The 23,717-nt window shown below is 51.3% G+C and overlaps 3 protein-coding genes across 21 annotated transcripts in view; 2 read left to right on the forward strand and 1 right to left on the reverse strand.

Moving 5' to 3' along the window:
• Positions 1-13,319, forward strand: part of RALGPS1 (Ral GEF with PH domain and SH3 binding motif 1) — a 313,313-nt gene extending 299,994 nt beyond the window's left edge. For 9 of the 16 annotated variants that reach the window (XM_054520645.2, XM_054520654.2, XM_054520660.2 and 6 more), the window contains 5 exons: positions 4,548-4,631; positions 5,995-6,100; positions 6,493-6,585; positions 6,810-6,915; positions 8,618-12,409. In XM_054520645.2, the coding sequence (XP_054376620.2) occupies positions 4,548-4,631; positions 5,995-6,100; positions 6,493-6,585; positions 6,810-6,915; positions 8,618-8,778 (550 nt within the window). In that variant the 3' untranslated portion in view covers positions 8,779-12,409. Of the gene's footprint in view, positions 1-4,547; positions 4,632-5,994; positions 6,101-6,492; positions 6,588-6,809; positions 6,916-8,617; positions 12,410-12,578 lie in introns of those variants that run through there. The other 7 variants (XM_063714444.1, XM_054520647.2, XM_054520656.2 and 4 more) reach the window with 4 other exon arrangements.
• A 3,451-nt stretch (positions 13,320-16,770) lies between these two features.
• On the reverse strand, positions 16,771-19,007 carry LOC129048021 (uncharacterized). The gene is made up of 3 exons (XM_063714108.1): positions 18,991-19,007; positions 17,859-18,790; positions 16,771-17,200 (listed from the first exon to the last, which is right to left on the reverse strand). Exons 1-2 carry the CDS (start codon positions 19,005-19,007, stop codon positions 18,076-18,078), a joined length of 732 nt encoding a protein of 243 aa, XP_063570178.1. The 3' UTR covers positions 16,771-17,200; positions 17,859-18,075.
• Positions 18,468-23,717, forward strand: part of GARNL3 (GTPase activating Rap/RanGAP domain like 3) — a 167,323-nt gene continuing 162,073 nt past the window's right edge. The window contains exon 1 of one of the 4 annotated variants that reach the window (XM_063714442.1): positions 18,468-18,527. Coding sequence is in view for 2 of the 4 variants with exons in the window: in XM_054520667.2 (XP_054376642.1) it covers positions 19,160-19,251 (92 nt within the window). In the remaining 2 variants the exon portion in view is untranslated. Of the gene's footprint in view, positions 18,528-19,080; positions 19,252-23,717 lie in introns of those variants that run through there. The other 3 variants (XM_054520667.2, XM_024252280.3, XM_054520665.2) reach the window with 3 other exon arrangements.

Consider the following 23,717-nt stretch of genomic DNA (forward strand, 5'->3'; position numbering starts at 1 on the left):
CTGCTACCCAGGCTCTGTGGACTTGAGGCTGGGGCTCTGTGTACAGAAGATAGGGGAAGTATATTAGTCTGTTCTCACGCTGCTAATGAAGACATACCCGAGACTAGGTAATTTATAAAGGAAAGAGGTTTAATTGACTCAGTTCAGCATGGCTGAAGAGGCCTCAGGAAACTTACAATCATGGTGGAAGGCGAAGCAAACACGTTCTTCACATGGTGGCAGCAAGGAGAAGTGCTGAACAAAAAGGGGAAAAGCCCCTTAGAAAACCATCAGATCTTGTGAGAACTCACTCACTATCATGAGAACAGCAGCATGGGGGTAACCACCCCCATGATTCAGTTACCTCCCACTGGGTCCCTCCCATGACACGTGGAGATTATGGGAACTACAATTCAAGATGAGATTTGGGTGGGGACACAGCCAAACCATATCAGGGAGGGATCCTACTTCTACTAAGACCAAGATTACCAAGGCTTCAACATAATTATTTCCTGGGGAGGTTGCTCCCCAAGCTCCTAGCCCAGAAACAGGGACTTAGGGCTTTATGAAATGTAAGCCCCAGGATACCTACAACCTAATGTGTACCTAGAAAATGATGGAGTGAAGATGGCCTTTCAGACCTGCTTGACTAGTCTGAATTCTCATGATGCTGTTGGCCCAGGAAGTGCCTTGGCCACTTCCACCTCAATAGCACCACCTACTCTGCCTCTTCCCAGTGTCGTGATCTCGGGCAAGTGACTCCACGTCTCCAGGCATCAGGTTCTTTATCTATAAGGTGGGGATAATAATAGTGCCTACCTCACAGTGTTATATGAATAAATGAGATGCTGAGCGAACCCTGCTTAGCACATTGCCTGGCACCCATTGTCTCATCACCACCACCACCACCATTACCACCATCACCATCCTCATTTCATCCTCCCACTTTTACTGTCACCACCACCACCACCATCACTGTTATCCCATCATCTCATTGTCCCGTCATTATCATCATCCCAGGACCCCATCCTCCTGCTCATCATCACCTTGTACACCCCTTGGGACTGAAGTGTTCTACTTTGTTGCCAGTCGATGTCTTCCCCAGACCCAGGTTCCCACAAGCTCCTGGTCTGGGCAAGCCTCAATTGCCTGTTGCAGTCCTCCTTCTGACTCCACCTAAGATCCCTGAGAGGGATCTTAGTCAAACGGCCTTCCTAGGACACTGTGTTCAGCCACAGGTTCTCAGAATGACACTGGGAAAGGTGTCTGTGGTTCTGGGCTATGAGCCCCTATGTCAGTTACCAAAAAAACAAACAAACAAACAAAAACTATGATTTCTGGGGTTCCTCTGACACCACCACCCAATCATTTTGCATTTTCTGGCCCTGAACATTTAAATAACAAATTTTCTCGAAGCAGGGACATTTCCAGACACTTTCAGGTTGTCTGGTTCCAGTGGCTAAAGATCCTAGCTCCTCTATGCTGATGCTGGCCTGCCAGGCAGCCAGAGTTGCCCTGCCCAGCACGGTCCTCCCCCAGCTCTGGAGGGCTCACCTGGAGGGAAGGCTGGCCACTTCCACCCTGACTCTGTGTTCCTAAAGGCTGGCCTGGGGAAAGGTCACACTGGTGCCGCCCTTCAAGGCCTGGGGTCGCTCCCCGTGGCTCCAGAGAGAGCAGGCTCTCACTTCCATAGCCTGGAGCAGCCACCCTGGCACAGGCCCTCCACCCACACCAGAAAATGAGCCTCCCTTTGTGAACACTTGAGTCTATCTCTAATGACAGGCCAGCAGGGTGGGACAAGTGGCTTCACCTCCTTGAGCCTCAGTTTCCTCATCTAAAACTGTGAGAACTGGGCCCCTCTCACAGAGCTGGGCATGCTCTTGTGTGAAAGCATGTAGTTGGCACGTGGCGTGCAGTTGAGAAGAGGCAGCTGCTCTTCAGTGCCAGGCAGCAACTGCCAGGAGACTGCTCCACTGGGGCCACCAAGGGACCAGGAGACCTGGGAAGTGGCCCTATCCTGGGAGATCCCCAAGCCTAATAATCTTGTGGTCATTCGGTCTCAGGCACTGACAAATCCCAGGCAGCGTGAGTGCAGGTGGGGACCCAAAAGTAGAGGTGTCTCTGAGAGGATAATGCCAGAAAGGGCCCCCACAGTGGGCCCCGTCCCAATGACAGACCCCACCATGTTGACGCTGCTGCCTCTCCCTTATCCTGAAAGGCCACAGTGGGCCCAGTCCCTGTGACAGACCCCACCATGTTGATGCTGCCGCCTCTCCCTTATCCTGAAAGGCTGCATCTCACAGTGTGGTGAGGAACTTGGGCTGCAGAGTCAGACAGTCCTGGGTTCAAGTCCTAGCTTACAAGGCTCATGCCTTGGTCAAGCAGATTCACATCACTGAGCCTCAGTTTCCTCATTGTGGGGAGGGTAAGGGTGCTTTACACAAAGCTTCGGTGGCAGTGCGAGTGCACTTGATGAAGTTGCAGGGGCGTCAGAGCATGTGAGCGCTCACTACCTAGTGACTGCTTGGTCTGTCAAGAGCCCACCCAGAGACCCCTGGTGTCCCTGTGCTCCCCGCCAGTCTGCTCCTCACTCCTTTAGGGAGGACATGAGGAAAGGCTGCTTATGAGGCTAGCCTGCTTGGAAGATGCTCGTTTCAAGCTCTCCATCAACAGATGTCAGTTCCTTCAAACATCTGTGAAATACGAAGCCACGCACTGTCTCACGCAAAGGGAGAGAATGATGGGAAGAAGGTAGCCGCGCTGGCCACCGTGCCCTGTCTCAGGTACTGTGGGAACTGCGGACGGTCCACTGCCATCACATTCTCCTCAGGTAACGGGGAAAAAGACTCATGAGAAGAAAAGTGGCAAAGGGGCCAGGGGCCCCGGCTCTGGGAAGGGGGACTCCATCCTCAACTCCCAACAGTCAGCAGCTCAGAGCTGGAATCCAGCCCAGGTGAGGAGGAAACATCCCTGGATGGCAGACAAAGCCACAAAGGATCTCACTGCAAGAAAGTCCATTGTCAGACCCTGCTCAGAAGAAATCCCCGGTTATGGCTGGAAGAAGAGCAGCCCCGGAGGCAGCCGTGGCCAGTTCCCCTGAGCAGTGCTGCTTCTGCATGGGCTCGGGACCTGCCGTGCTAACGCACTCACTTGCGAGGTGCCCAGCATGTGGTGCTGGTAACAGTGAAGTTGGTGACTGTTTGACTTGTCCAAAATGAGAGAATCATGGTTATCTGCATGAGTCACGTTGACTTGCTGCACTCCACCCCTCTTTCTGAGAGGGAGGTGGCCATTGGGCCAGTGGCCTGGGAGTTGAGCACACCAGGGTCTCTCTTGTCTGTGCTACAGCTCAGTATGGGTGGTGGTGGGGTCAGTCTATGACCACCCTGACACCTGTTATGTTAGAGGACTGGGGGGCCAAGCACATGCTATGGTACGCCGTCACCCAGAGAGGAGGAGCCAATGGGCAGGAGGCTCGGGGGCCTGGAGCAGCCGTCCCAGCTAACCATCAGACTCCCACCAGCCCTGAAATTGGGCCCCTGGACAGTGGACCCGAGATGGCCATCAAGAAGAGCTCCTTCCTGGGAGGAGGACAAAGGCCCCTGGGCAGGTACGATGTACCTGCTGCAATGTGTGAGGGCGGCCCCACACTACCCACAGGTACTGGTGTCACAGAGCAACATGCAGCAACCTACGGCTGACCATGGAGGACTGAGGGGATCTTACGAAGGAACTCTGGGCCTCATCTGACTTTACTAAGTTGATTACATTGTTGTCTGGCCAATGGGCAAGAAAAGCTGTGGTCAGAGAACAGGCCATGCCTCAAGGGTGGGGAGAAGGTTGGAACATCAAGTGGATACGGGAAGTGAGTCTTCTAAGACAGAGAGGCTAAAGGAGAAAGAGGGTGCCTCCCCGCAAAGAGGCTGAACAGGAAGCTGCACGTTGCCCTGGAAAGGCTCACTGCCGGGGAGTGCAGGTGAGAGGAAAGCCAGAGGGACGCCCACGGAGCAAGCTTGGAGCATGGACTCCTGGATGCTGCAGCAGGTCACAGAGCGAGTTTGCGGGGGCCTGGCTGGAGCCGCAGAGGAGACTGTCCAGTCAAGAGCAAACAGAAGGCTCCAGTTGTGTCCTGGTGAATGACCCCCAGGCCCAACATGCAAGGTTGCCCACAATTCTGTGTGCACTTTTCATGTGGACTTGCCATGGACTATCTGGGCTGTACAGTGTTTGCTATGAAACATCTCAGCGCCATGCTGAGGCAAGTGGGTGTGCCTGGATTTTAATCATGCTCTTGACACTGGAAAAAGGGTGAACACTCAATAAAAAGTTGAAAGAATTACCCGGAGACTTGGAGACTCTGAGGGGTGCTGTGTTTACTGGCCTGGCAGCTCCAGGTGTGCTTGTAGTGTGGCCGAGGAGGCTGGGGAGGAGTTGGGGAGGGAGGGAGGGAGGTTGCTCTGCAGGGCTTCCTGAGCTAACTGACTATGTAGTCCGGGGTGCTCTTGCCTCCTTCAGGAGCATCTGGTCTTTCAAAGCTGTTGCTAAAATTTAACCCTTTTCCTCTGAAGCAGGGGACGTCTCTATGCCACCCTGGGGCCCAACTGGCGGGTTCCAGTTAGGAATTCTCCCAGAACCCGGAGCTGTGTCTACAGGTATTCATGTGTTCATGTGTTCATTTGTTTGACACATAGCTTGTTATGTGGCCTTTTGGATGCCAAGCACTGTGCTAGAGGCTGCCGAAAGAAACAGACACAGCCTTTGCCTACATGAGGCTACTGCCAGGTGCACTGGCTGTCCCAGAGGAGGTGAGGGGCACTCAGGAAGAGGAGCGGGAGCTTACTTGGTTCGGGAGCTCAGGGAAGGCCTCCCTGAAGAAGAGACTGGAAGAATGATAGGAATTCGCCAAATAATTGGAAGTGGAGGGGCAATGAGAATGCTCCCAGCAAAGGGACATCATGGGCTGTGAGGCAGGAAGAGGTGGGTTGGTTATTCGAGTGAAGGGAAGGGAGTGTTGGAAGGAATGAGAGAGGGCACGGACATGAGATGAGCTGGAGCCACATCCAGCATCTAGCATCCAGCAGGGCCGAGAATGGTGGCTCAGACCTTAAAAGCGACAGGAAGCCATGAAAGGGACTTGCTGTGGGCGAGTGGAGGAGAGGAGAGGGGGAGGGTGGAGGCACTGGCCGGTGTGGACCCAGGAAGGCCCGTGGAGCGCACTGGGCAGTGGCTCGAAGGAAGATCCAGTGGCCTAAAGTGTAGTGGGATGGCTAAGATGGATGGTCAGACATATTTAGTACCTGATCCCCAGTGCATCCTTGGGATTGATTAGGTTGCAGGGGCATCCGAGAGGAAGAAAATCCCCGCTTTCTGGCTGAAGCAGCCAGTAGGGGGTGGTGCCATTCCTGGGGCATGGGCAGATCTGGAGCTCAGGAGGGAGGTGTGGGCTGCCATGCCCTTGGACGCCTTCATCTGTAGGTGGTACTTGAGTCCCCAAGGGAGAGGGTGAGTGAAGAGCCTGGGAAAGATGTGGGGAATGGTGCGTGTGGGCTTGCGTCCCTCCTGTCACTCCACACCACCTCTTCCCTTCCTCGCTGCTCTCTGAGGCTCCTGCCAACACCAGAAGGAGGGGCTGCTGGAGCTGGGGTTTCACAGGCACCAGCTCTTCAGGTGTGGAGGAGCCCACACCAGCCCCAGGGAGCGGCCAGGCTGTAGCCGTGACAAAAGCATCCCTTAGGATATGGTGGGGGTGCTGATCAGGGCCTGGGTTATGAGGAACTTGGTCACCAAGCCTGGAGCTTTGCAGCCCCAGAGAGACGGGTATGGGAGTCCTTGGCGGTGGGCCCTTCATGTGTGTTATCACCTGGCCCTCCCCTCTGGGCCTTGCCCTGCGCCGTTGAGTCTGGACTGCTGGGACGTCATGGACTTGGTAGTGGGGCACCTGTGGTCCCCAGTGAGTGAGAGGGTGCTTGACCTCAGCTCCTCCAGGGCGATGTCTGACTGGTAGTCTCTCCTCAGCCCCACCGGCCCGTGCATCTGTTCTCTGGGGAACTCCGCAGCTGTGCCCACCATGGAGGGGCCTCTGAGAAGAAAAACCCTGCTCAAGGAAGGGCGGAAGCCTGCGGTAAGTACAGACCCACATCCACCGGGGCAGCAGGAGCTTCCACATCTGTAAATAGTGCCCGCTCCTAGAGGTCTCAGCAAGAAAGTCACATGCGTGGCAGAGGCTCTGCTTGCAGTGGGCATGCAGTGAGCTGAACTCTCAGGAATTATACCTGACACTGCCATAAAATGAACAAAGGAAGGGCTCCTTGAGTAAAGGAGCAAGAGACGGGAGGGAAGACGCCTCCTCTTTTGGTCCTAGGTGGAAGTTGGCATTGCCAGGGGGTGGTGGAGGGCCAGGGAAGAGATGGGGCCTGCACTGACATTGATGGGATGGCTGGGTCTGTAATCAGCCAGGGATCCTCCACCCCCATGACCCCTGGTGGCATCACTCAGCCTCCCCTTCCTCTGTAGCTGTCCTCGTGGACCAGGTACTGGGTCATACTCTCAGGATCCACCCTCCTGTACTACGGAGCCAAGTCCTTGCGGGGCACAGACAGAAAACACGTAAGTCCCTTGAAAGGACTCTAGTGCTGGGACTTCCTCTAGTGGGGAAGGGACCTCTGTGAACTGTGGAGGATGGGGGTGGGAAAGGGATCTATGTGAACTGCGGAGGATGCGGGTGGGAAGGTGGCAGGGGAGGGAGGGAGCCTTGCCTGGCCCAGGTCGGCCTCCCTTGTGGAGTGGAGGGCTGGGCCTGGGTCTCCGGATGTGTTGTTGCTCTCCTCCAGTATAAATCCACACCTGGCAAAAAGGTTTCCATCGTGGGCTGGATGGTGCAGCTGCCCGATGACCCCGAGCACCCAGATATCTTCCAGCTGAACAACCCTGACAAAGGTAGGCAGCAGGCCAGAGCTAGCGCCTGCAGCTGCTCTCTGCCCATTTCCTCTCTTGCACAGCGTGCATTTTGAAGTTATTAGGTGCTTTTGGGGCTGCTGCCTTCCCTTTGCTTTAGATTCTGATGTTCATGGGGTCCATGCTAGTCCACAAAAGCTGCATAGATCATGGTTGGCATGTCCATTGAGCAGGGTATGAGGCACAGGGTGCTGGAATCCTTGTTGCAGCCTTACCTATGGCTGCTGGGGCCCATCACTCCAGGAACTGTAGTCTTACGGTCTTGGAATAAATAGGCTGGATGAGGCAGGGCCATGAGGCTGGAAGGGTCTTGGCTCTGGGGAGATTTCAGGGATCCCCTCACATGCCTGTGCCATAAGACTCTGGCAGTGTCCAGATCCAAGGCCAACTCAGAGAAGAACCCTTTTAACTTCCCAAAGCTCCAGCCTTCTCTAGCTATCTCCCAGTTCCTCCCGGTTCCCACTTCATGATCATCCTGGGAAGGAGGAGAGATTCTGGACGCCATCCTGTCCAGTAGCCCTGTCTTCACTGACATTCAGAACAGACTATGGTGGGTCTCCTCAGTAACCCATGTCACATGACAAAAACCCAAAATTGCCCGGGTCAATTGGATTCCAACCAGGCAAACTGATTGGGGCTGGAAAATCCCCACGCATTTTCACACCTTAACAGGAATGTTCTACTGTAGGGTTCATGAACACACAAATCACCTGGGGATCGGTTAAAATTCAGATTTGGATTCAACAGATCTGGAGGTAGAGACCAAGATTCTGCATTTCCAACAAGCTCCTGGGCGATGCAGACGGCAGTGCTGGTGGGGAGACTATGCCTTGAGTGTCAGGCTCTAATGTTCTTAGCTGAGAAGCAGAGAAACAAAGGGAGCCTCCGGGAGCCCGGAATGGGGAAGAGATAAATTGCCAAGTACTCTGCTCCGTGTCTGAGTGACTGAAGCCACATTTGTTGCACACATGTGGCAGTGTGTCCTGAGTTTGGATACCATTTGAGTTTCTTCCTCCCTCAACAGTCTGGACCAGATTAGCAGTGGTTTCTTAAGGAAATGTGACACAAGGGGTGGCCAGGGTCCATGGATAGAATTCAAGAGGTCTGTGAACTTGGGTGGAAAAAAAAATGCATCTTTGTTTTCAGTTACTTGTGACTCCTTCAGTTATGAGTATAAGCATCCAACAACAAAAATGTTAGCAATACCTGTAATTTTATCTCCAAGAGGAATCACATATTGTTACAGACATTTCAAAATGTCACTTATGCTCATCTCTTTGAAATTACAGTGCAGTATCAGACCTGTACTAGATCTGGTTTTAGTGCTTAATATAGAAGCACCTATAGAATTATACCGCTGGTTTGTTTTTTAGTAGTTTAATAACTGTATCTGAGTATTATTGATTTCCTTTGTATTTTATACATTTGGAAACATTATTCTGAGGATGGTCCACAGGCTTAACCAGACAGCCAAAGGCACCATGGCCCCAAAATGGTTAAAAACCATGGTCCAAAGAGACCACTGGAGGGAGCCCTGGAGGCTGCTTTCTCTGCATGTTCCAGCTCACCTGGGGCCGACCTTCCCAGTTCAGTTACCCGTGTTTACATTTCTCTTTATGCCACAGTCACCAGCTGACCCTCCTACGTGGCCCTCTTCTTAACTCATGGTTTCTCTACCCATCAGGCAATGTTTACAAGTTTCAGACTGGTTCCCGATTTCATGCAATACTGTGGCACAAGCATTTGGATGATGCATGTAAAAGCAACAGGCCTCAGGTAAAGTCACCAAAATCCTGCTTGTCACCTGAAATATCCTCTCCCACCCTTCGAACTAAGGGTCTTTAGAAAACAGGGTTCCCTTCTTTCAGAGCCCATTAGCCACACTCTCAGTTACCCTCTTCTGATCAGCATCTTCCCTTGAGACAAGGCACCCCCTTGTTCAGCTTAGAACTAAAGCCCAGCTCCAGACCAGAACTTTGAATCTGGTTCCTGTGTCTTTCCCACAATAGGAAATGCCACAGAAACACCCACTGGGGGATGATTATGAGCAGCTGTGATATCACCCCAGGATCAGGTTCTAGCATCTATTTAGGTCATCCCTGCCAAGAGCTGACTTCATGGGAATACTCCAGACTCACTAAAGGGCCTCCCTGCCCCACAACCCTTGGGAATAATGCGGCTAGCTAACTTACTGACAGCCAGCCATGGGCCATGCAAGGCTGCTGGTGAAAGGGGGTCCCTAGCTTCTCAGTGTGTTTGAACCAGTGGGATCTGTCTTGACATAGGCCCCCTGTGGCCTGCTGGGCCTGGCTCATGGTATGGCCCCCTCCCCTGGTCGCCCCCAGCCGTCCCATGAAGGGTGTTATGCGAAATGTTTCACATGCAGGAATTGGCTGAATTCTCCCAACATCCCTGTGAGGTAGATTCTCTTACTGTCTCCGTTTTATGCTGAGGGTCCTGAGGCTCAGAAAGGGGCAGACACACATTTAAGGTCCCACATTAGTGAGCAGTGGAGCTGGGATTGAACCCAGGTCTGCCTGACTCCCCCAATTCTCTGCTTGTTGCCCGTGAGCCCTCCTGCCTCTCCTGCCTCCACTTCCCTGGTAACCCCTGCAGCTAAGCAAAAGACTGGAAGCACATCCCCAGCTGTCCAGGCTTGTGAGAGAAATGGCTACCTGAGCCCTCAGCAGCAGATGGGGGCGGGCTGAAGCCTCCTGCTCCCTGGGGGTCAGGTGGGCAGCATTGACGCTCCTGTCCCTAAGTGTCCATGTGTGTTTTCCCCAGGGATCAGCCAGAGGAAGAGCAGGGGAAGCAGGAGTCCTCTCCTAGCCCATCTTGGGAGGGCTAGGCGCATGGCATAGAGGGTGGCGCTTCAAGGAGGACAGTTAGGGGTAGTGCCTGGGAGTAGACTCAGCAGGCCCCTTGCAGGCAGCAGCTCTGAAGTCTGGGGGACCTCAGCAAAGGCAAGTTCATACCAGGCATTTGGGTCCAGGAGGATGGGGACTTCATGGTGCCACACGGCACAATCACAGACTTCTTGGTCCCTCCAAGTGGTTCTGGAAGCTGGAGGGAGGTCTCTAGTGACAGTGACAGGTCCTAGGGCTCTGTGCTCAGCTCGGTCTGTAACACAGATGAGGACAAATACGAGAAGCTGATTGAAATTATAGATGATAAGAAGCTAGAAAGCAGAATTAGCAAGTTCTCAGAATTAGTCCTCGACCAACTAAAACAAGACAAGACCAATACAAGAATAAACATGAGGTGCCACAGGGAGGTTCCAAATAAATTGCACTTGATTCCCTTGACTCACCTGTCTGACTTCGGGGAATTTGTCCTAGGGATGTGCTCACACATGTGCTCAAAGATGTGTTTAAGAATGTTCACCGCAGCATTGTTCTTGATAGGAACAAAATCCTGGAAGCCTCTGTGACCCTCAGGGGGTCCCTATTATGTGACACTTGATAGTTATTAGAAAGAGGCAGATCAGGGCAAAAACATTTGGAAAGGATGATCTCATCTGTATAAAAGTTCTAAGATGATACACAAGAAATGGTAATTCTATAGTTTCTAGAGAGCTTTATGTATAGTTTATACATTGAATAAATGTAATTGGCCATCTGTATGACAGGAAGACAAGGGTTTTGGTTGGCAGCCATCTCAAGGTGATGCCTTGAGACAAGGTGCCAAGACCTGAACAAGGCTGCCGCCGCCCCAGCTTGCATTAAGAGAGGAAGAGCATCCTGGCCTCCTCCACACTGGTCACACCATGTGTGTCTGGGGTCCCTCAGTAGCTCTGAGGGCCGCTCTCTAAAAGCACAGCACACTGAAGCTCACCTACCACACACAGGAAGCTGGAGCAGCTCCAGGTCCAACAGGAACTGACAGCCCCGAGGTGGCCCACCTGGAGGGTGGTGCGGGGAAGGAGGCAGGGCCCTGTGCCTGAAGCCTGGGCACCATGGTGGCCCCAGTCAGGAGCAACAGTGGTAGCCCTGAGTAAAACCCATTGTCCCTCTTTGGAGGAGCGGCCAGAGGATGACAGTAGCCCCAGCAGGCAGCAGTGCCTGGGCAGGCTGATCCAGCAGAGCACTAATGGGTCAGTTTCATGTATTGGCAAATGTGGAGTAGCATGGCAAGGCTACAACTTTTAAGGATTTTTGTCTGATTTTCAGACCTGGAGGAGGGGATTTTTCTTCCTACTTTTCCCCTTTTTTATTTCTAATTTACTTTCAACCAAATACTCCCACTCTGTGCTATATGTAATAATAAAAAGTTGACAACAACTGAAATATTCAACAGCAGAGGATGATTTAAGTGAATCACAGTACATCCGTGTGATGGAATGCCAGGAGGGTGTAAGAAAGAGTGTGACAGAAATGCATCTATTCACGAGGAAACATCACAGTGACTAGATTGATTTTCTATTCTGTGGAACTGCATGTCCTAAACTTGTTTTTATTAACACTGAATACACTTAAACCTTATCTATAACATATGTATAGCTATAAACAACAGCAATAAAACACCTTATTGCCACCATGCGCCTAACAGCAGAGCCGCCAGGGCCTTGGAATGCTGTCCCTCACCGTGGCCTCTTCCTAATTAGGTTTCTCTCCCTCCCACCTGTGCCCCAGGACCACTCTCCTGATTTGTTTGCTGATTATTCCTTTAGAATTGCAGGTCACATACTTGATTCCTTCATGTATTGTCTGGGGTGCATTTTTAAACCATAACGATGCATTTTCTTGTGTCTTGCTTTTCTCCTATAACATGTTCCTAGGATTCATCTGTGTTACCACATGTAGCAGTCATTCATTTATTTTTACTGATTTTGTTTTTATTAGTTCTTCTGTTGGGCATCCCAGGACTGATTTTCCGCTTTTTTGCTATAGTGAACAGTGCTGCTCGTGACCATTCTTATAACTGTCTCCTGGTACATGGAGATGCATTTTTTTCCTAATTCATCGTTTGACCAAACTGACACCAAAATGGATTTTTTTAAATGAAATTATTTCTAATCAGATCCTCCCACAGCAGTGCTGAGGGAGGAGGTCTGGGGCTGAGGGCCTGTTGGCAGCTTTTGGGGGTGGCAGAAACACTCTGAGCTTGGGGCTAGTGGTCCCGCCAGTAAAGGGGGCTAGGATCTTGTCCTGGGGGCAGAGCTGTGGGGAGGTCTTGGGGTTTCTGATATCCCCGAACTGACTCTTTCTCCCATGCTTCCCTTTGCCAACTCCAGCCACCCACCCTCTGCACACACCTCAGGCCTTCAGGATTTCTCTCTCTGCCCCAAGCGCAGTTTGATTTTCACTGAAGGAGATAGGCTGAGAGCGTGGGCTCTGGGTTCTTAGCCCTGCTGCTTACTTGCTGTGTACTGAACCTCTCTAAGCCTCAGTTTCCTGTCTTTGTAATGAGGACGATCCCAGTGCCTGCCCCACGGGGTTGAAGTGAGGACTCAAGAACGCAGTGCATGCGGTGGATTCAGAGCTGCCACTTCACATGGGGTGGCTATTGTTATTGCCATACCCTCTCCCTACCCAACCTGCTCATTCCCAGACTCATGGGGAAAGGCCTGTCCCTTCCCCTAGGGACCACCCCTTGTCCTTCTCTGAGGTCGGAACTTTAACAAGAGGCTGAGCTTTCTCTTCTAGGTACCTGCAAACCTTATGTCATTTGAGTAAGTCTCTGCAGGACGTGGCGTGACTTCAGAGGCTTCTGGGAACCCAGGCTGGGCCTGGTGGTGAAGAGCAGTCCTGGGCACAGGCTGTGAGCCAGGGTGCTGGGAAACTCACAGCCGGACTCAGGGGACACGGCCTGTGGCCTCACCATCCCAGACGGCTTCACCGGTGTGGGATCCACCTGTCAGTCCCCAGCGACTCTCACGACACTCATTCTGCAGCACCGCCTCTTGGGGCAGTGGTCAGACCCCAGACTGGACACCCCGCTCTCCCTCTCTGGGCCCACCACCTGCATCTGCGACTAGAGAGCACCCAGCCCACGTTGGGTTCTCAGTGCTTTCTACTGCACAGAGTGGACAGTGCTAACTAACCTGTGAGAGGGGCCCGAGAGAAGGAACAGCTGTGGAACAGGCTTTTTACACCCCAAGTGCACGGGGTTGCTCGCCCACAGGGCTGCCTCAGATTTTGTACAACCCCGAAGCGTCCTCTGCGTGTGCGTGCTGTACGTATGTGTGTGTGAGCGAGTGTGAACTCTTCAAGAAACATGCATTTTGGCACAAGACTCGTGACATCACACACTTCATTTGTTTTGAGGCCCTGCTTTAACCTTAAGTTATAGCCCTGTCCACCGAGGAAGGTCAGAGTGAGAGCCTAGATTCCTCCTGTGTTAAGGGTCCCTCGCATTCTTTTACTGTAAACAAACAATGCCTTAAATTGTGTCTTGTTTTCTGTTCCTATGGGTGCTATTCATCTGGAAGGCCTGCTTCCAGGCCTCTTTGCTGTCAGCCCTTCTGAGACAGGACCTGGCTTCAGGACTGTGGACTGGGCTGCTGGCCTGCTTGCTTCCTCCCTTCCCCATTCCTAGCAGGGCCTGAGGCCCTCCTTTTCTCACCCTTCCCACCATGTCAGAATGGGAAGTTGTGACATTGCAGCTCCAACCGACGTGCTCATAGTGATCAGCTGTGCAGGAGCCATGAGGCGCCAACCTCTCCCCGCAGGGCAAAGCCTGTGCCCCCATCATCTCACCCCTTTGCCTGCACTGCCAGAGTGGGGCCCACCAAGATTCCTGATCATGACGGGAAGCTGAGTGACCCTGAGGCCTTAAGCTTCCCCAGTCTTGGCCCCAAATGCAGTCACCAGCAAGTTTTCCATTTTCCAAGTCCAAGGGCACAATTGTTGATGACCGTGTGACAACAGAGCAAAGCCCCGGGGAGTGAACAGTCCAACCTCTGCATTCAGTTAGGAACTCTTCACGTGAACCACATCCTTATCTGTCACCTTTTGTCACATTTTAAAGTGACTTTTATTTTGCACAAATAATTTTTATTCAAAATAATAAATCATTCTGTATCACAGTATCTTCTCTTCCCCCTTCCCGTTTAGTTTGGATAGCCTAACTCTGAGAAGTTAACCCTTAAACAGTTTTCTGGAAGAGACTGAATTTCTGGGTCCTTGCAGCTGTGATGGTTTCAGAGCTCAGACTAATCAGGCATCAAGCTACCCTCAAGAGTTTCTGGGCTGGATGCTTCAGAACAACATCGACACCAGTAAACTGTAATAGGTCTGTTTCAAAATGACCAAAAGACCCACCACTGTATTTTGACCAAATAATGACAACTTCTCTAGAAATTTGAATGGCTTGGTGTGAGGAAAGTAGTTGTCACCAGGGCCTCATTTTGTAGTTGAGCCTTACAGTGCTTAGTATTTCATCTTCTTTTTGAGCAAAGACTAGAATACTTTCCTTCTAAGAGAAACTCCCAGGTGATAAAGTTGATGCCATCAAACCTTGACACTGGGTGCTTTGCACACCTACGCGGATGTTGCACCTCATTCTCCCGATGACTATTCAAATCAGCATCTAGAGGCTGAATGACAATGCCAAACACTCCACCTCTGATCAGAACCATGCAGTGTTAACACTTTAACCTACATTGAATCTGATTCTGCCTGTTAACTTTTAAAAAGTCGTAAGTTTGGATGAAAGTGCAAGATGTGGAACATCAACTACCTATTTTCCTTGGGTTTTTCCACTCTGCAAACTGTCCTGGTTTTTCACATCAATGAAGTATTATAGATGCCAGTCCAAAACCTCAGAATTTCAGGCACCACAAAAACAGGTAATTTTCTATCCCTTATAAGTTTGTCTTTTCTTTCACAAGCATCTCTTAGCCTAATTTGAAATAGCACAATCACAATTCAAAATGTTTAGTCTTCTCACTAATTGAGTCTGCTTCCACATCCTCTCCCAAGAACATTCTTAGCTCGGACTCTTGAAGAATCTCTTTAGATTTTGTTGGCAAAAGCCTTATAGAAGCAGTAAGAGCCTTGACCACACCGGAAGAGTCCTGGAGCGAAAGCTGGAAGACACTCAGCTCTCTAAGCAGGGGCTCAGCCAAACATGGGCATTAAGTGCTGCTTGTCTTCCCAGTGTTGGTTTGAACCCTGTGAGCCTGAGACAGAGAGGGCCAGGCACCAACCACAGGGCGGGAAAGTCCATGGGTGGACCCTCCCCCTGGAGGGAAGCATTTCTAGTTTTTGCTCCTTGGCTGTCCAGAGTGTACAGATGTTCATAAAGCCATTGAAGGGATTATTTCTTGCATGCATGTGCTGTATTTTTGTAAGCAAATGGATCATGGCACCCCAAAATGAAAGTTATAGAAAGCTGTCTACAACTGTGGAGTTGGTAGCTGGTAACACTGTTGTCCCAAGAACAACTCACCTCTCTCCCTAGGACTAATTTTTGTCTCTCTCAGTTGAACATGTTTTGTCATTCAAGATCAGTCAGGTGCATTCTGGCAACTGACATACTTGATGGAGGACTGGTTCGGTAGAGAGCAGTAGAAATCTTGTTCTAACTGTGCCCAGTGAGAGACTTTGGCCCCCTCCCTCCCTATAAGGCTGTGGAACCTGAGGAAGTAGATACTTGAAGAGATTCTGCTTAGGAAGAAACTCACTCTCTTTTGCCAGTTGAATTTATAGAGCATTTTTTTTCTTACCAACATGGCCAGTATCATCTTACCCCCACCTCCCAAGCCCCAAGAGGTGTACCTTTTCGGATGCCATTTTACAGGCGGAAATGCTCCATGGAACAGGAAGCTACTTGCAAGCAACATCTGCTCTGTTCCTCAGGTGGGGCCCAGAGCCCTTCCCCAAGACTGCTGATGTCTGTAACCACTGGGGAGCACTGCCAAAAATACAGCTTTCTGGTTTGTGAGCCCGTAAATGACTTAAATCAGCTTTACATCATTTTTACATATCAAGTGGTTTCATGTTAAAAAACAAACTCCTAGTCCTTTAGAAATAACAGATTCTCTGCACAAAACCACCCATTCATTCATGTATTCATTCACATCACTAGCAAGTGCTGCCTGTGCTAAGAACAAGTCAGATCTGATCCCTGCCCTCATGGACCTGACCACTCAACAAACAGTCCCCACCACACCTATCTCCTTAGGCAAGACCTTGCCTCTCTCCTAGTCCTGAGTATAAATCCTGTGCATAGATTCCTCCAGAAAGGCATCAAAAGGCTCAACAGACTGAGTAGCCTCTTGGTCTGTGAGTTCAGTCGCAATGAGGATGAAGTCACTATCCTAGAGGCTGCTTGGCCCAGAAGAGCCAGGCACAGAGCTGCAGTTGGGCACACCGAGGATTCCAAAGGTGGAATGAGAGAGTAGGGTCAAAATGTCACAGTATTTGCTCCATAGGTTTTGTTTTTAATTTCAGTGTTAAATACAACTACAGTGTGAGCGAGAACTGCATTTTCTTGGGTGTTGAGAACTTGTACCATGGACTTGAGACCGCCTTTGCAGCCCTATGCTGCACAAGCGTATACACCCCCTGGGCAGCCTCAAAACCCCGCTTACAGCAGCAACACAGGAGATCATCTATCCATTTTAGAACCATTAATCTCTTTATCCATTGCTGAACGACTGTGACTATTCAGTAATGAAATAATAGTAATTAATTTATTAGTATGGTATAATCTTTAATAAATTTCGTGCCAAAATGCATGGTTTTCCACTTAGCATTCAAAATGTTGCATAGAGAGTAGTTTTCAATTTCTTATGTACTCTTCGAAGTAAGTTGAAAATCAGTTTCTACATCTTAATTCGTTTCCTGTTAAATCTGTTGCACTCTCCTGGGCTGTCTTTTTTTCCAGCAGACCCCTGCATGCAGTTGTGTAAGGACTTTCTCTAATTCTTGTGAATTGTCTCACCCGCAGTAACCACTGAACATCAATCAGCCCTCCATGGGGTTCTTTAGATTTTTGGTGAAGTATTTTGTTACCTCAGTCTTGTATCAAGTTGCTGTATTTTTCAGCTTGTTACATTGATAATAATTATTTCACTAATTAAATAATGTACAAACATCTTTGTTTACTTTGAAATTAAATGTGTTTTCCAATGAATATTGCTCAGTTTATTAAAGTCACACACATTCACTTAGCAAACAGTTGCTGTTTCAGATAGATACAAAGGAGGCATGGGGTGCCCAAAACTCAGCTACGACGTAACCAGAACATAAAAACCATGCAGGAGCAGCATCCTCAGGAAGGGACAGGCACTCCAGGGTGAGAGGCAGGAGACCTGGGGATGCTTTAGAGAGCAGTGGGTATTTGGAGATTGAGTTCAGAGGTTGCAGAACACATGAAGGGTGGGGGCAACGGAGACAGAAATGAGAAGGAGCAGGATGAGGCTGGGAAAAAGGAGGCAACCTGATCTGAGTACAAGTTTTGCGGGACTAATGGGATTTAAGTCTGAAAAGATATGTTGGGAGGACTTCATTATGTTAGGCAAAAATCCAGAACTCCACTATACCTCGCTTGGAGAAAAAGGAAGGCTGTCTTAAAAGGGTTATCTCATGGAAACCTGAGGGGAGGACCAGGGGCATCTCTAGAGGGGCTGGAAGGAGAAATAGAAAGGCCTCCTCTACATCTTTCTCTCAGTGCTATCTGGGCAGCCCCTTCATTCTCTCACAAAGTTCAGGCCTTACCAAGAAAGAACCTGGAAGTCATTAAGGAAGTGTGCACCAGGGGGTGATGTGATCCAAGTTGACTATAGGATCCCCTGGCCCAGACTGCCTCAGTTTCCCAGCCAGTGCCTTCCAAAGCTGCAGTGGCCAGTCCCCCAAGCACAGGTTCCTCCCAACAAGCACACTCCTCGGGCTCTGCTCCACCATCCCAGTTCCAGGCCAGCATGGCCACACCTCCCTAACTACAACAAAACCCCGCTTGCCGAGGTAGCCCTAGCTTACCTCCTCCTCCTGATTTAGACGGCACGGTGGCCCCAGCTTTACCCAGATGGGGTCGCTGCCCTCAGTCACAGTGCAGTGTTCAAGGGCCCTGAGAAGAATGCATTTGACTTAGCGAAGTGGGGATGGGTTTGGGGGTTGTCACAGTTGGAAACTAACAGTCAAGACTCGAACCCACAACTGATATCCTGCAAAGCTCCAGCCCCTTAGCCTCAAGGCGTCAGGCGCCACAAACGGCCACCAGGAGACAGCAGTACCTCCCCCTTGATGGATGGCGGGATCCCGGAGCCAACGCAGACCGGACGGGGGAATGCCGCTTTAGCCCCGGGTGCGGGCATCTACCCAACGCGGAGCCTGCGGGCAGGCTGGGCGAGGGTGCGGGAGGAGGTAGTGGTTGGGCGGGGCCACCGAGTGCGGGCGGGGCCTCTCGCTGCTGGGCGGGGCTGTGGCGGGCCCTGTCAAAGCAGAACTGAGCAGGCGGTGGAGCTGGGTCTGGCCCGGGCACGGAGTGGGGGCTTCGAAGGGAAAAGGCGGGGCTCCTGGGGGAGCCAATACCTGTGGGCGGGACATGGGAAAGGAGGGCCCGAGGGGCGGAGCTACAATAGAAAGGGCCAGGAGGTGCTGAGGCCAGGAGAGGCCGAACTCCAAGGGACGACGCTCGAGGAAGCAGAGGTTTGGGCTGAGGGCGAGGGCCTTGGGCGAGCTCAGTAGTGCAGGGGTAGGTGAGCGGGGCTTGGGTCTGTGCCCAGGGGCAAGCCGCAGGAGGGGCGGGGTCGTGGACGGGACAGTCGAAGTTAGGGTGGGCGTTTTGGGCCTGTGGGCCCCGCAGAAGTGCAGAAAGCCGGCGGCAAGAACCCTGCAGGGCTGGCGCGGGAGGGGCGTTACCAGAGCGCGGGGCGGGGCGTGGGCGGGGTGTGGGCAGGGCCTGCTCCGGGCTGAGGGCGCGGGGGAAGCAGAGCTGGAGTTGGGAGCGGGGCCGGGGCGGGGCCTGTAACAGGCTGCGCGGGCACGGGGCGGGGCCGGGCCGGGACCCGGGTGAGCGATCGCGGGGCGGGGCTTGGGCCCAGCGGAGGGTGCGGGCAGGCTGGAGTTCGGTGCGGGGCTGGGGCGGGGCCTGAATCAGGATGAGAGGCGCGAGGCGGGCTGGGCCATGGCTCGGGGCGGGGCAGGGGCGGGGCAGGGGCGGGGCCTGGGCCCAGCGAGGGGCGTGGGGCGGGACGTGGGCTGCGGCGCGCGAGCCGAGCGGCCGGCCGAGGCCCGAGCCCACCCGAGTGCGCCCGAGCCCGCGGCCCCCGCCCGGGGCGATGGAGCCGGAGCCCGGCGGGGTGGCCGCTGCGCTCCTGCGGCAGAAGAGGGCGGCGCTGCGGCGGAGGGGGTGCAGCTTCGAGAGCCCAAGGTACTGCGGCCGGGGAGGGGTGCGGCCGGGCGGGGTGCCGGCCACGTGGGGGGATGGCGATGTGAAGGGACAGCGGGGCGAGGCCGTGGCGTGGGAAGGGTCGGCGGAGGTTCTGAGGAGACCGGGCGCGGAGCCCGGGCTGAGCTGCCGTGGGCTGTGGGAGGGGCCGGGCAGTCGCGCGGGAGGTGCAGGGACGGGTGTCGGGCGTCCAGAAGCGTTGGTCCAGTGGCAGGCCCCGCACGCCCGCGGCTTCGGCGGGGCATGGGCTGAGGAGAACGTGCCCTGCCCACCTCTGGTAAACCCTCAAGGGCAAGGTCGGGAGCTCACTCCTCCGTGCACTGGAGGCTTCCTTCCGGCGCCTGCGTGCCCTGGCAGCCGCACACCTGCTGCCTCCGCGGCGCGGCTCGCCCTGGCGCCCGCGGTCCCCGCGCCCCTCTCCCTCGCGACGCCGGCCTCTGCCCGGGCCGCCGGCGCCCCTCGGCTGCTCTTCCCCCGGGGCCTCTCACGGGACGACCGCCGCCCGGGCGCGTGCCCTCCCTCAGCTTCCCTGGCATTCCCTGAACTTGGAACGGATTCTCCTGCTTCGACGTCGCTCAAGTCGGCCCTACCATTTTCTCAGGTCTTGGAGATGACTCCAACGTCCTCTCAGCCACACCTCCCGTCTCTGTTCTGACACCTCTGAAATCCACACCCCAGCCGGTCGCGAAAGGGGTCTTCCTAAAGCCGTGACTGTGCCCTTCGCGGCCAACACCCCTTGAGGAGCTCCCCATCACCCGCAGCAGTGGTAGGGACCAGAGTGGGGGACAGAGAGAGAGAAGGATATGGACTCCGACCCGCACTGAGTCCAATAAGAGGGTTCCATTGCTAGGATAAAAAGCAAACTAACCAGGATCCTTAAGATGAGGTGCGGGGCCCTTGACTTGGCCTTTTCACTCCATCCTCAGTTCTTGGCATTCCCTGCCTCACCCTTGGCGCTCCAGCAGTACTGGTGAGCCTGGCATATAAGCATCGCGGGGGCAGGGAACAGAGCTGTCCTGGTCACTGCTGGGTGCCCAGAGCTGGCTCAGGCCTGGCCCATGGGACATCAACTGTGTGTTGTATGAGTCAGTGTCTGACCCGCTGGTGCTTCCTCCCTTGTGCTGCACCGTTTCTCTTCTGAGCCTTTATTCATATCACACTCTTCTCTCTACTTAGAATTTCCATTCCTTTCCTCTCTGTATACGCCCACCCCTCCTCCTTCGGAAGTCTTCCTTGAACCCCAGATTGAGCTCTTTGCTGTATTAATAATCTGTGCACCTGTCTTCAAGTCCACATAACACTGCGTGCAGTTACCCAGGTAGTATGTCTCCCCAACTAGACTTGGAGAACCAGACAGATACGGTCTCTGTGCTCGTGGTGCTTACATGCTTGTTGCTGGAGCATGAAGGATGTGACAAACTGAACCAAGGGATGAGGCTGAAGAGACAAGCCGGAAGCTGGATCCCTCAGGCCTGAAGTGGAATTCATGGAGCAGCGCTGTCCCATGGAACTTTCCGCAGTGATGGAAACCTATAATCCATGCTGTCTGTTATGGTAGCCTCTAGGCACCTGTGGCCATGCAGCACTTGTAATGTGGCTAGTTGAACTAAGGAACTGAATTTTACATTTTATTTAGCTTTAATTAATTTAAATAACCGCCTAGGACTAAAGTCTACCATATTGGGCAGTGCCAGTTTAGAAAATGTTTTCCTTTGAATTCCCACTTTTATTACCCTCTCCTTTGTCTTCATAACCTTACACCTGAAAGACTAATGATTTCCTGGCCTCCAGAGTTTTCTTATTCTCTATTTGATACTCCATGACATTATCTTATCAGCTGTAGGATAATAATGATTATCATTTTTTCTGACTATAAAACTAATTTGTGAGCCAGGCACAGTGGCTCATGCCTGTAATCCCAGTACTTTGGGAGGCCGAGGCGGATGGATCATTTGAGGTCAGGAGTTTGAGACCAGCTTGGCCAACATGGTGAGACCCCATCTCTACTAAAAATACAAAAACTAGGCGGATGTGGTGGCGGGCGCCTGTAATCCCAACTACCGAGGAGGCTGAGGTAGGAGAGTTGTTTGAACCCAGGAGGCAGAGGTTACAGTGAGCTGAGATTGCACCACTGCACTCCAGCCTGGGTGACAGAGTGAGACTCCGTCTCAAAAAAAAAAAAAACAAAAAAAACAAACTAAACTAATTTGTAGCTGGGCATAGCGGCTCACACCTATACTCAGTGCATTGGGAGGCTGAGGCATGAGGACCGCTTGAGGCCTCAGGAGTTCAAGACTAGCCTGGGCTGCATAGCAAGACCCCATCTCTACAAAAATTGAAAGAAATTAGCCAGGCATGGTGGCACATGCCTGTAGTCTCAGCTACTCCAGAGGCTGAGTCAGGAGGATCACTTAAGCCCAGGAGTTTGAGGTTACAGTGAGCTGTGATTGCATCACTGCACCCCAGCCTGGGCAACAGAGCAAGACCCTATCTCAATAAAATAAAATGAAACTAATTTGTGTTTGTGAGAAGAAATCTGAAAATCAAGAAGAATATAAAGAGGATAATTAAATTTTTATTTACCCATAATACCACTAGGTATTAACTAGCCTTTTTTCTTAACTATGTATGGGTATATTTATATTAATGTTTTAACTTGCTTTTCCACTTAATATAGTGTAAGGATTTCCACACATCCTTAAACATTTCTGAAATCTATTTTAAATTGCTGCCTGGTATTCTGTCATATGGATATATTACCATTTATTTATTGGACACACGTAGTTTACTTACAGTTTTTCACTCTTACTAAAGATGCCGTAAATCCATGTGCGTTTGTTTAGCTATGAAGAGGTCAACTTTTATAAAGAGGTCATCATAAATTTATAGAAGTGATGGGAGTTATTGGATCAAAGAAAATGAACATTTTAAAGCCTTTTGAAGCATAATGCTAAATTGCTCACCAGAGAGTTGTACCAATTTATAGTCCCCCAAGGGCATATGAGTGTGCCTGTTTTCCCCCACTCTCAATACTAGGCATTATCATTTATAAATATTTGCCAAAGTGGTACCTTGTTTTAATTTGAATTTCTTTGTTTCATAGTGAGGTGAAATACTTATTTTTATGAAATATAGATGCATACACTTTGTCTATTTTCCTTTGGAATGCTTATGCTTTCCTTATTGAATTGAAGTACTTTTTATTTATTTATTAAGGAAATTAATTGTTTGGGTCAAATATATAGCAAATACTTTTTCCAGTTTATTATTTGCCTTTTTCTTCTCTTTATGTTAATGATAAAGCTTTTTTAAATTGTGGTGGTTGTTTTAAAGTTTAGTCAGATCTTCCTCCTGTTTATGTTTGTTGTTGTTGTTGTTGTTGTTTTGTTTTTGTTTTTGTTTTGTTTTTTTTTTGAGGCAGAGTCTTGTTCTGTCACCCAGGCTGGAGTACAGTGGCTCAATCTCGGCTCACTGCAACCTCCGCCTCCCGGGTTCAAGCAGTTCTTCTGCCTCAGCCTTGAGTAGCTGGGATTACAGGCGCATGCCACCACACTCAGCTAACTTTTATATTTTTTAGTAGAGATGGGGTTTCACCATGATGGCCAGGCTGGTCTCAAACTCCTGACCTCAAGTGATCCACGCGCCTCGGCCCCCTAAAGTGCTGGGATTAAAGGCATGAGTCACTGTGCCTGGCCGTGTTTATGCTTAAGTAAAAGTGAATTCCTTAACTTAAAACAGATAAATGTTCATCTATACCTTCTCCCCCTATTTTTGTTGCTTCGAAAAACTACCTCCTTAATTCATTAATCCAAATTACCTCACAACCCTGGCTGTGTGTCAGAATCACCTGTGGACCGTCTTAGCCATACAGGTGCATATGGGTGCCCCTGCTCCAGGCCTGTTGATTCAGAAAGTCCAGGGTGGCACTGGACCTGTGGATGTTCAGAAAGCTCTGCAGGTGCCTCAGAGGCAACAGTGTCTGCCTCAATTGTGGGCCTGTTACCAGATTAGCCTCCCTTATCCAGAGTCCTTAATTCTTTCTCATTTACTGTCATATCAATTTTATTTATTTATTTATTTATTTATTTTTGAGACAAAGTCTCACTCTATTGCCCAGGCTGGAGTGCAGTGGCACAATCATAGCTCACTGCATCCTTGAACTCCTGGACTCAAGCGATTCTCCAACCCCAGCCTCCCGAGTAGCTGAGACTACAGGTGAGCGCCACCATGCCCAGCTAATTTTTAAAATTTTGTGTAGAGACTTGATCTCACTTTGTTTCCCAGGCTGATCTCGAAATCCTGGCCTCAAGCTATCCTCCTGCCTCGGCTTCCCAAAGTGCTGGGTTACAGGCTTGAGCCACCATACCCAGCAGTTTAAATGCCTCATGTTTAGGGCCTTTCAGAATCTGGTTTAGCCATATTTACCTAAGCATCTTGTTGGCTTCAGG

This window comes from Pongo abelii, chromosome 13 (genome assembly GCF_028885655.2).
Source record: "Pongo abelii isolate AG06213 chromosome 13, NHGRI_mPonAbe1-v2.0_pri, whole genome shotgun sequence".
Lineage (NCBI taxonomy): Eukaryota > Metazoa > Chordata > Mammalia > Primates > Hominidae > Pongo > Pongo abelii.